Source organism: Cupressus sempervirens, chromosome 7 (genome assembly GCF_028749045.1).
Source record: "Cupressus sempervirens isolate cs-2001-9-10 chromosome 7, ASM2874904v1, whole genome shotgun sequence".
Lineage (NCBI taxonomy): Eukaryota > Viridiplantae > Streptophyta > Pinopsida > Cupressales > Cupressaceae > Cupressus > Cupressus sempervirens.
In genome coordinates this window covers 858,094,024-858,106,801 of record NC_143124.1, presented here as the reverse complement: position 1 = coordinate 858,106,801, position 12,778 = coordinate 858,094,024, and the positions used below count along the sequence as shown (strand labels likewise).

Here is a 12,778-nt window from a genome sequence, read left to right as displayed (position 1 = left end):
GAGAGTTTGAAGCCATTCCATGTGCATGCTCATACAGAGTTTGCCTTTGTGCTGAACAGTGCAGATTTGTGGGTTTTCGGGTGTGTTTTTGTATGAGTTTGGTGTTTTCAGTTGAATATTTCATATCAGTTTGGGTTGCTGCCGTATTTCAGACTTTAAGGTGTTAAAATAGAGCTGAATATATGTATTGGGACGTGATTAAACTTCTGAGATAGATTATTAGTGTTTTTGTGGTGTTTCCGGGCATTTTTGTGTTAATTTTGGGAGCCCGATGAGCATAGTTTTTGTCCTACATTTGAGAACTGTTGTGTAAAGGCTATACGGATCTGGAAATGTCATTTTGTAGGTTGTTATGCTGCTGAAATTTCTTTAAAAATGTCCACTTTCAGATTTATTAATAATAGGTGAAGCTGTGAAGCTTTTGGCACAATTTCTGGCATATCCGATTTTGGGTTTCTTGAGAAATTTGGTGGATCTTTGTGATATTAGTTGTTTGATCTTGAAAATCTGATTAGAGGTTGGAAATATCATGTAAAATCAGAGAAAGGGACATTTCAGTGGTATCAGAGCCATGATCTTGCCAGCCTGAGGGTTTGTAGAAGCTTGCATGTCAATTTTGACAACTACCCAGATCTTGCATGTCAGTTTTGACAACTACCCAGATCTTGCATGTCATAATTTACGATTGCATGTTGCTTCTAATCAGCTGCATGTCAAAATTTATGGTTGCATGCTACTTCTAATCATTTTCATGTTAGTTCTTAGTGAATTTGGTGGTTGTAGAAGTTTGCATGTCAATTTTGACAACTACCAAGATCTTGCATGTCAGTTTTGACAACTACCCAGATCTTGCATGTCATAATTTATGATTGCATGTTGCTTCTAATCAGTTGCATGTCAAAATTTATGGTTGCATGCTACTTCTAATCATTTGCATGTTAGTTCTTGGTGAATTTGGTGGTTGCATGTTGCTTCTAATCAGTTGCATGTCAAAATCTATGGTTGCATGCTACTTCTAATCATTTGCATGTTAGTTCTTGGTGTTTGAAGAAGTTATATCCTATTGGGGTTACACTCTACTTTATCTAGAATGGACAGGTATAGTACAGAGTCTCAGAGGACACGATCTTGGACAATTGATATCCAGAGTCAAAACAGTAGAAAGGATGGTTATTTAGACATTCGAGATAAACTTATGAAAATAAGCCATGACATGTCTGAACAGTTGATTGAGCACCATCGTATAATGAATGACATGTTGTCTGACCCAGCTAAGGTGGATAAGTTGACTGGATTTCTATTTGGTAGATTTTCTCACAGGACAGATGACACAATTCCCAAGAACTTGCATGAGGAGTTTGAAAAACTAGCTGATAGCCAGGTAGAGATCTCAGATTCTACTCTACCACAGGAGGTGGTGGGAAAGGATATTACACAGATTGATAGTAACCGTCAACTTGATACTCAAATTGAGACAATTGTTTACAGGTCGTCAAAGGGTGATGCCACAGGTATTCAGGATGGTATAGTTACAACAAGTAGTGACTACAGTGTAGTGGGTTCAGATGATGATTATGAGGATGTTGTTGTGCAGGATGGTGAGATACTTGGTAGAGATGAGCAGACATTGAGCATTCATGATTTTGCTGAGAAAGAGTACCAGGCACAGTTAGATGCTTCATCACATGAGGTTGAGGCTGGTAGTACTTCACATGATTTGTCCAGCCAGCTGAAGGTGAACAAAGATAGTATTGTGACTTCATTATCTCATCATGACAGGTATGTGGAGTTAGTTGGTATTGGTCATATTACTCAGGTGAAGAGTTTGCTTTAGTTACCAGTTGATTCTAGTTTACGGATATGGACTCGAGATTGTTATATTGGCGTTTGGGATTCAGTTGACTGGAGATCTTTAACACTTTTTGGTAGCAGTGTTTGTTTGGGTGCTATCATGGATTTGATTAGCAGATTACACGGTGTTGTCTTTTCTTGTGCCAGTATCTTGTTTGATGTTGGTATTAGTTTTTATACACCGGTGTTGGGCTTTGTTCATATATCCAGTCGACCATACTTGCTGGAATGTGTTGATGATATTTCATATTTGGCAATGTGTACAGATGAGTCCCAGGATCATATTGGCATTGATGACATCCAGGAGGATGCAGTGGGTAGTTTCGAAGACTTAGTTTCCTTGGGTACAAAGGAGTTGGACAGCAGTGCTAATGTTTTTGATACTCTGTATGTTGATATGAGCTTTAGATTTGATTCACAGGATATGGATGGTAATACTCTAGAAACTAGTAACTTTGAGGATACTCCTTTAGATAGTGCATCAGAGGAGGTTTGTAGGAGACAGTCGAGCCAGTGCCATCATGTGTCTAATCAGTTGAGAGTTAGTGATCGAGACATTGCTATCACTTGTCAGCATTTCGATGCTGCTTGTCAGTTGTTAGCAGTTTATGGATGGGGTTCTCCTACTAGTGATGAGCAGGAAGGCAGTTATCTTTCCTTGACAGAGATCCACTCTTTATGGGAGGCTATTCGGATTTTGAGACAGAATTATATGCAGTTGGTAGCCGACAGAGATTATCTTATGGAGTGGGGCAGTACAACAACTCTGCCACCTACGTAGCAATGTATGTAGACGTGATCGGAAAGAAGTGGGCAAACTTCGTAAGCCGATCAACAACAACATATATACAGTCTCTACCCTAGGCTCTTGGTAGTCCTGTAATGAAGTCTTTGGACAAACACTCCCACTTCCTATCAGGAATCAGATGTGGTTGTAGTAAACCGACTGTATAAGAGTGTTCCTATTTATTCAGCTGACAAGTACGACACTTTCTAACATAGTGCAACACCTCAGCTTTGAGCCCTTTCCAAGAAAAACACTCACAAATTTGTTGGTAGGTTTTATAAAATTCTGGATGTCTTGCCATAGATGAATCATGATAAACCCTCAACAACATCCTCCTCACCTTTGACCCTGTAACCAAATAAATACGCCCTTTATAAATGATAAGCTCATTCAGAAGGGTAAAATCACTGTCCTGAATGGATCCATTAATCAATCCTGATGCTTAAGTATCCTTTGCATACTCTGCAAGGATTAAATGTCTCTAGTACTTTGATATATCTTTTATCAAGCTCAAATGAGGTCTTCGTGACAAGGCATCTGCTACAGCATTTTGTGTCCCTTTGAAATAGGTAATATTAAAATCACATGTCTGTAATTTACTTACCCATTTCTGCTGCCTCTCATTAAGGTCTCGCTGCCCCAGAAATGTTTCAGGCTCTAATGATTTTTTTTAATGCAAAATTTGCTGCACACTAAGTACTACCCTCATTTGGCCAAGGCATGCATTATGGCCAACATTTCCTTATCATAAATGCTGAAGCTCTTCTCAGGTCCCTAGAGCTTCCTACCCTCATAAACAATCGGGTTCTTGTCCTGCATAAGCACTGCTCTAACACTCTCACCAGGTGCATCATAATGTAGCTCAAAAGGTTTTCTTAAATCTGGTAATGCTAGCACTAGACAAGAAGTCATCAACACCTTGAATTTATCAAGACACTCCTATATCTCAGGAGTCCATAAGAAAGCCCCCTTTCTCATCAAGTCCATCAAGGGTGCTGCATGCCTAGAATAACCACTGACGAATCTCTTGTAGAACCCACAAAAACCCAAAAATCCTCTCAATTGTGTAAGGTTTACTGGAGTAGGGCACTCAACAATAGCATGAATCTTTTTAGGATCCATTCATACGCCCTTCGCACTAATAATGTGACCCAAATACAATAACTTTGACAATCCTAGATCACGTTTTAATTCCTTTGCATACAAGGACTCTTTGCTCAATATGCTCAACACTATATCTAAGTGCCTCAAGTGCTCATCCCATGTCCTATTGTAAACAAGGATGTCATCAAAGAAAACCGACGCAAATTTCCTCAATTCCCTGTTCATTGTGGAATGGAAAGTAGCTGGAGCATTAGTTAGCCCAAATGGCATAACTAATTAGTTAGCCCAAATGGCATAACTACAAACTTGAAATGGCCACAATGACATCTGAATGTTTTCTTCTCTACATCCTACTCTATAACTCAGATCTGATGATAGCCTGATCTCAAGTCAATCTTCAAAAAGAAACATGATCCATGAAGCTTATCTAACAACTCATCAATCTGTGGGATGGGGTACTTGTTTTTAATTGTCTTTTTGTTGGGGACTTTGTAATCAATGCACATCTTAATAGTACCATCTTTCTTCTTCAATAGAACCACTGAAGATGCAAAATGAGATTTACTTGGTCTAATATGACCCATATCAAGTAACTCCTTGATGGTTTTTTCTATCTCACCCTTCAATCTTTTTGGGTGCTTGTATGGTGTAATCATAATGGGTTTGGCACCCTCCTCCAACTCAATGATGTGCTCAATGCCTCTATCCGGAGGTCTACCTGGTGGGATATCACTGAACACCTTATAATGCTTAATCCTCAGCTCTTGTATGTTTGGGTGATATTGTCTTTTGCTGCCCCTGTGCTGGCATCAAAGTGCAACGGGCTACCCACTCAACCTGGTCATGACTCACAAACTCCCCATGTGTCTGCAACATATCATACCAAACTCACTATCTCGAAAGGCCTCAAGTATGTGAGTTTTCCCATTAGACTGAAATTTCATCTCCATATCTCTCTCAAATTGAGAGTAACACTCCAATGTCATGCAACCAAGTCATACCAAGTATTAAATGTGTGTCACCCATGTTATCCGCATAGAATTCAGCCATGAAGTCAAAGTTATTAATTTTCTGAGGTAGACCCGTGATCTTCCTATCACACTTGAGGACAAAGCCATCGGCTACCCTCACTCTCAGACCCCTCAAACTGCTTTGTTTGAATCCCACACCTTGCAACCAACTTGGAATCAATGAGATTATGAGTGGCACCTGAAATTATGAAGTAATTTCATTTTAAAATAATATTTAATTATATTTATAATCATATATTTTATTCTATAATAGAAATAATAGAAATATAAACATAATATAAGTAAATGTATAATGTTCTAATTTTTAATTTTAAGATAGTACTAGTACACATAAAATTAAATATGATAGGATTATATTCAGTATTAGATATAGTATTTGCTATAATATAAATTCCATCATTATTATATGTTATATTTATATAATTTAAACTATTAAGTCATTTTCTAAATAATATGATAATTATTTTTATTATTATATATGAGACATTATAATAGGAATATTAAAAATCAGATTGTGTGGAGGATGTGAAGATAAGTGGCAGCAACCTTCAATTTGTAGCAAAAACTTGTTATTATTCGTAGACTGCATTGGATCTGCAAAATCATGCTTTTACCTATTGCAATGATCCTTCTAAGGTATTGATAGCCTTTTCTTTTTGTATTTATAAACTTGAATTTCTGGGCAGAACATTTGTGACACAGTGGCCTATGGGTCGTCTATGGCTTGATGGCTAACATTTTAAGGAGTGTGCATGTAAAATATTTGAATATAATAGAAGATTAATGTGGCAATGTTAGCAGAATAACATCAATAGATGACACCTTATGGATGAGGTTTAGTTTTTAAGGACTTATTTACGACAGTATTATTGAAATTTTAGCAGATTGGTTTGTTTGAACTTTGAAGCATATCTATTTTTGAGTTGGGTTTTATTAGGTATGTGGTGGTGTTGATAGATGATAGTTTTTTTGTGTGCATTTTCATTGTCGATGTGTGGGGAGTTGAAAGTTGAAAAAATAATGTTAGTAGTATTTGAAAGCTCAAGATAATAGTTGAATTGCTGAAGAGATTAATGTGGAGGAGTGATCATTCTAGTAGAATCCTCTTTAACGTTTTGTGTACTTGCTAGTAGTGTTGGAGCTCACATTTAAAAAATCATATATATAATTTGTCAATATATTTGAACATGGCCACGTTTGAAAATAATATGATATATTATTATATCATATTCAAAACTGTCAACACATTAATTTTAATCTACTTGTTTGAATTTAGTCACAGTAAGATGCAGCTAGCAGGGCATTTAGAGGTGCCTGCTTTTAGTGTTCTTAGGTTATAATAATGCTTAGAAACTTATTTGTTTAACTATATAATAATGTTGACAAACCAGCAAGGTCAAAGTGCACTAATGCCATCCCTATTGCGAAAAACCATTGAAGGCTTGAAGCTGCATTAAAAATCTGTAGTCAGCAGAGAACGTTATGTAATGACTTCTCATTAAAGACGGTAAAGTGACTAAATATAACCTCTTTGAAGGAACAACAGGGTCACATCCCTCTCTCTAAGGTTCATAGGAGGTAGACCAATTCTATAAATGACTCTTCTCTAATAGTGGCTCCGTCGTGAGGTTGGTTGGTGATCCACTGGACAACACCAAATTTCAGAAAATTAATGTATAATGGTAGGAATAAAACTGGCACCTGTCCTATTAAGAGGCACAGTGTGTTTGCCAATAGGGAATATGAATGCATGCTAATTAAAAGTATTTTGTTGAACTGACAAGAGTGGCCTTTCCTATAAAGTAAACAATTTGGGGATTGTACAATATTTTCTAGTGTAAATATTTGGAGGATTAATTTTTTAAGCTTGAAAAACTGGAGGGAAAACTCTGTCAGCTAATTAGGTCACACTAATATGCATTTTATTCAAACAGGACTTATTTATCACTAAGTGAAACAACCCTGGACAAATGGATTGAAATACTTTGAGAAAATGTACGGACAAATTTGAACCCGTACCAAGATTAGGGAGGAAAAATAGCCTGAAGAGTGGTGAGGAAATTGATTCTACTCTACAGAAAATCAAGCAGTCAACCCTTTGCAAGTTATTGCTTTTTGAATTGATGTTTGCATTGCATACCTGTGGTTCACAGGGATTGAGATGAGTATAATGGCATTTTTGAATATCCTTATACCTTTCTAATAGTGATGTGCATCTTACTACAATTGATGATTCCCAATGTCACAAATTATTTAATGTTACAATTGAATGCCCACATAAGTCATTTTTGTCATGGCATATGAAATATTGTTTTATTTGGGAACTATTAAGATTTTTTATTTTTTTGGTTTTGTCAAGATTTTTCTCATTTTTGGCTGAGCACAATCATACATGTGTTCTTTAGCTCTGCCAATTTGCTTCCCAGTACAGTCCATGTGAATGTAGGTAAAAGGATGTCTTCATTCACTGCTTGCATGCTTGGTGCCAATACACTCCATGCAAGTATTCATAATTTTAATATATCAACTTTCTTGGATGTTACCTGAGAAGTTTAACATTCAGTATTTGCACGTTTGTAGCCCATGTCATTCTACTCGACAATTCTACTTCAAATTTAAGAAGAGTTATTTTGCATGAAGAACTGTCTATTATAATCTAAACGGGACATTACTTTTATGAATTAAATTGTCAGGAAGAGCTGTCTAGGTTGCATCAGGAGAATGAAAAGTTGAAGAAAACAATGGTGGGGATATCTGCAGGACACATGCTACCTAATGGGGAAGATAGAAGAAATATGGAAATTGCAGATGCATCCAAGGTAATAGCATTGTATATGATGCCTATGGATGGATTACGACAATTTAGGGATTTGTTATGTGTACTAGTCCAAGCTAAGGTCATCGTGTATCTAAGCTTTTTTTGTGGTAAAATTTCTGTATTGTAGGTTGGCGACAGTTCATCTGATGCAATTGATGTGCTGCAGGTAAGATAATTTTGGAGAATAATTGATTATAGTAAAAATTACTATAAACAATATAACAGCTCAGTTATTCTCTTCTTTCTGTATAGCTTTAGAGGTAATGTTCATGGATACCTTTCTTCCATTAGTCTAGGTAGTCATACAAGCATGGAGCAAGCAGTGGTTTGCTAACCTATTTATGATTTCAGAAACAGTTCTTCAAATTGGCTTGAATTTTGAATTTTTGAATTGTTGATAATAGCTTTAGAAGTTTGTTATTCATATTTTTCAAAGCTTACACTAAAGATAACTGATCTGGACCCACATAATTTGGCAACTCTTATCACTTGGAAGTTTGGAGACAAGGAGAAAAAATTCTTGTTAATTTCTTGATAGTTCTGAAAGATGCATGCTTTAAATTACTTGGTCCAACTAATATTACTTATACATATTTTATGTCATCCCTTGTTATGGTTCTTCAGTGATAGCAAGGGGTGGATTGCAATGGCATCAGTGTGTTAGAAATAACCTCTTGACTTAAATTTTGACATTCCTTACATGTCAAACTAATAAACTAATAATGTTAATGATAAACTTATATCACGGGTAGCTTATTAGTGATGAAGATAACTTATTTAGTGATGAAAAATAAAAATAAAAGTGGTAAACAGTAGGAAGTGGAATGAAAAATATAAAATATAGCAGTAAAAATAACTCTAAATGAAGAAGATATATTGGAATTACCATGTTTGATTTGTTTTATAATTCTTTGCACGTGCTCAATTATTTGGTTTGTTACACGCATATAATTTGACTTTTCAAAATCATTGAAAAATTTAATTAAATAAAATGAATACATTCTTTCTTTTTCTAATTCATCTACTTATTGTTTTATTCCTTCATGCATCTATTGAGTAGTTTAGATAGAAATTAAACATGATATTCAAATTTATTAATGTCCACCAAGAGCCCACAAGGGTCTAATGGACTGAAAAGCGCACAAAGAGAAAACTGGCAGCAGCGGGAGCACTAAGCGGTGTCTGCGAAAAGCACAAGGCAAGAAAGCAAGAGAACTAGAACCAAGAAAGACAAACCAGCTAACTACTCCTCACAGGCGAGTAGTCAAGAACCGAGGGGTACAACCTCGAGCAAGGGTGATCCCTGGACCATCTTGACTAGCCGTTGTAAGTAGGGTGATGCTGCAAAGTGTATTATGAGGTAATTGGTAAATACTTGCTTATTAATAACAGAGACCGAAAGGTCAATTTATACAAAAGGAAGAGACGATGTTTCCTTAGGAAACGATCGTAAAGAATAGAAACATTCTATTCCAGAGAAAGCAAAAATCAAAAGCAAACTAAAGCTAAAGATATTTACAAGATAACCATTAACTAATAATAGACGTCTTATCTATTATTGTAATACTCTCCCTGAATGGTTAATCTATCTAACACACCAAGCTGTCCTCTGAATTTGACAAACTTATCAGGACCAAGAGGCTTGGTGAGAATGTCTGTAGTTTGATCTATGGTAGGAACATACTGCAGATCTATAGTCCCGTCCTCAACCAGCTGTCGTATGTAATGACAATGAACATCCACATGCTTGGTTCGTTCATGGAAGACTGGATTCCGTGCTAACTTGATAACGCCTTCGTTATCAACAAACAGAGTAGTCGGTCCTGCTGGTGACATCTGCATATCCCCAAGCATCCGACGAAGCCAGACAGCTTCACATCCTACCTTAACAGTCCCTTTGTATTCAGCCTCTGTAGAAGAGAGAGAAACTGCCTGCTGCTTCTTGCTGGTCCATGTGACTGCACCGGATCCCAAACTCAACACATATCCAGATGTTGACTTTTTATCATCAACAGAGCCTGCCCAATTTGAATCTGTGAACCCACTGAGTTTAGGATTAGAACTCCGAGAATACAAAAGTCCATAATCCGAAGTGCCCTTCACATAACGAAGCACACGCTTTGTTGCCATCCAATGATCAGCCTTAGGAGCTGTCATAAAGCGTGAAATATAGCTGACTGCGAAGCTGATATCAGGCCTAGTAGCAGATAGGTAGATGAGGCTGCCTACTAGTTGCCTATACGTCGTATCATCAACGGAAGGAGAATCAGACTTGGCTGATAACTTGAGACCTTTCTCCATAGGTGTAGATGCAGGTTTGCAATCCTGCATTCGGAATTTGTCTAACAAGGCCCTGGCATATTTGGACTGAGAGATGAATATACCAGAAGACTGTTGCCAAACTTCAACACCTAAGCAATAATGCATGAGCCCAAGGTCAGTCATATCAAAAGACTGGCATAAGTGTTGTTTGATTCCCTGAATCAAAGATGCCGAATTGCCAGTGATGATCAGATCATCCACATAGATAACCAGAAGGATGATGTCACTGTCAGTAGTCTTGATGTACAGATTTGAGTTTGAAGAACTCGTCTTGAAGCCTTGATCACTAAGGTACGTATCAATCTTGATGTACCATGCTCGAGGGGCCTGCTTCAAACCATAGAGAGCTTTTACCAATCTGAGAACCTGATGGTCTTTACTAGCAACCTTGAAACCAAGAGGCTGCATCATGTAGACCTCTTCATGGAGATCACCATTCAGGAAAGCACTCTTTACGTCCATCTGATGGACCTTCCAGCCAAACTGTGCTACCATGGCTAGGACTAATCTGATGGTGCTCATCTTTGCAGTAGGAGCAAAGGTCTCCTCATAATCAATGCCCTGGCGCTGAGAAAAGCCCTTTGCCACTAAACGAGCTTTGTACTTATCCAAAGTACCATCTGATTTGTATTTGATTTTGTAGACCCATTTGCAGCTAATGGGTTTCTTCCCTAGGGGAAGATCAGAAAGGACCCAAGTGTTGTTCTTCAACAGGCTCTGGTGTTCAGATTGCATGGCCTGTTCCCACTCTGGAATTCCTTTAGCCTTGGAATATGTTTGAGGTTCAAACACACTGTGAATGTTGGCCATAAGAGCAAAGTTAACAGAATCTATAGTTTTGCTCTTTTTCCGAGTAGTTCTCCCATCAATGAGCTCATCATCATGAAGATCAGCAAGTTCTTAGCCCACCACTTAGGCCGGAGAGGAGAATGACCAACAGTAGTACTAGGAGATGCTTGATCAGCAGGATCCTGATCAGAAGAATCTGGATCAAACTCAGGTGAAGCATCTTCAAAATGCGGTGATCTTGCAGGAGAAGCCGGAGGTGGCTGTACAGGTATCACTGGCAGGACTGGAGCTGTAGGAGCTACTGGAGCCCTCCCATCAGGTGGACCTAATGGAAGCCGAACTCCCAAATCATGAACCTGCATAGGCTGGTCTGCTGGATCAGGAACAGGAGAAACAGGCATGAATGGTCCTCGCTGCTCATCAAAGACTACATCGCGGCTGTATATGAGACGAGATGTCTCAACATCAATAAGGCGGTAGGCTTTGTGAAGACTGCTATATCCAGCAAGCATCAGTTTCTGACTCTTGGCATCCAACTTGGTGCGTGAAGCATCAGGGATCCAAACAAAAGCAAGAGAGCCAAAAACCTTCAGGTGACTGATTCTGGGCTTGCGACCTGACCAGGCCTCTTCCGAAGTTTTACCTTTGACTGCCACTGTGGGTGATCGGTTCAACAGATAAACTGTAGTGTTAACTGCTTCTGCCCAAAAACGCTTCGGAACATGTCTGTGTTCGAGCATGGAACGAGCCATCTCGGTGATTGTCCTGTTCCGACGTTCAACTTCACTGTTCTGTTGTGGCGTGTGGGGTGTGGTGAACTGGCGTTGGATGCCATGTGTATCCAAGAAGCTGGAGAAAACATTAGAACAAAATTCCCCCCCATTGTCTGATCTAAGAGTAATAATAGATTTCCCAGACTCTTTTTCAACTAAGGGTTTAAACTTCTGAAATACAATAAATGCATCGGATTTCTTTTTAAGGAAATACACCCACATTTTTCTACTGAAATCATCTACAAACAACAGAAAATACCTGTACCCAAGAACAGAAGGAGTGGCCATAGGGCCGCAGATATCAGCATGAACAAGCTGAAGTACTTGAGAAGCTCGCCAAGAATCGCCACTAGGGAAAGGTGTGCGATGTTGCTTCCCAGCCTGACATGCGTCACAAACTCCAAGGTGTTGGGTTTGAATCTTTGGCAAACCAAGAACAAGCTCATCCCGAGCAAGTTGTGAGAGATAATGCACATTTAAGTGCCCATATCGTTGATGCCAAAGTGTGCTGATGGAAGATCGCCGAGCAGCCATAGCTAAGTCTTGAGAATCACCAGAATCAGTAAGTCTGAAAAGACCATGATCCTCAAGACCAACTGCAATAGTAGACTTAGTCGCCCGATCAGTGATGGTGCACTGATGTGAACTGAAGGTGACTGCCAAGTGTGGAGAATGTCGCAACAACTGACTGATCGAGAGTAGATTTAGTTCCATCCCTGGAACGTAGTACACATCAAGGAATATGAGCTTCCTCCCAACAGACTGAATTTGAATGTTGCCTTTACCAACAACCGTGTACTCTTCTCCACCACCAAAGATAACAAAATCTGAATAAGGCTGGTAGTCAATAAACCAGTCTCTGCGGTGAGTGAAATGTCGAGAGGCACCTGAATCAATGTACCAAGCAGATGACTGCACATGATCTGCGGGTCTTTTAGCCATGAAGGCATAAAAGGCAGATTCCGCCTGCTCAGTGTGCTCTGCACTGTTCGCTTTGGGTTGCGAACTTGATTGCTTAGACTGGGCAACTAAGCGTTTCCGACATGCAACCTTCATGTGACCATACTTGTGGCAATAGTTGCATTGAATGTTCTTCTTTTTGGTACCATCGGATGTTGGAGCAGAAGACTTCTGCTGAGATGGTTGCTGAAACTTGCCCTTATCCTTCTGAAAGGATTTCGCAGCAAAGGCTTGCTCAGTGGAGGTGGAACTGGAGCTGCTACCGAACTATTGTTTCCACCGATCTTGCTGAAGTAGTAGGGTGCAGAGATCAGTGAACTTTAGATCAACACCAGTAGATGTG

The 12,778-nt window shown here is 38.7% G+C and overlaps 1 protein-coding gene across 5 annotated transcripts in view; it reads left to right on the top strand.

Moving 5' to 3' along the window:
- The window catches only part of LOC149550157 (golgin candidate 3-like), a 167,370-nt gene that overhangs the window by 23,526 nt on the left and 131,066 nt on the right, over positions 1-12,778 (top strand). For all 5 annotated transcript variants that reach the window (XM_089793272.1, XM_089793271.1, XM_089793273.1 and 2 more), the window contains exons 3-4: positions 7,467-7,592; positions 7,719-7,757. In XM_089793272.1, coding sequence (XP_089649398.1) covers positions 7,467-7,592; positions 7,719-7,757 — 165 coding nt within the window. The remainder of the gene's footprint in view (positions 1-7,466; positions 7,593-7,718; positions 7,758-12,778) is intronic.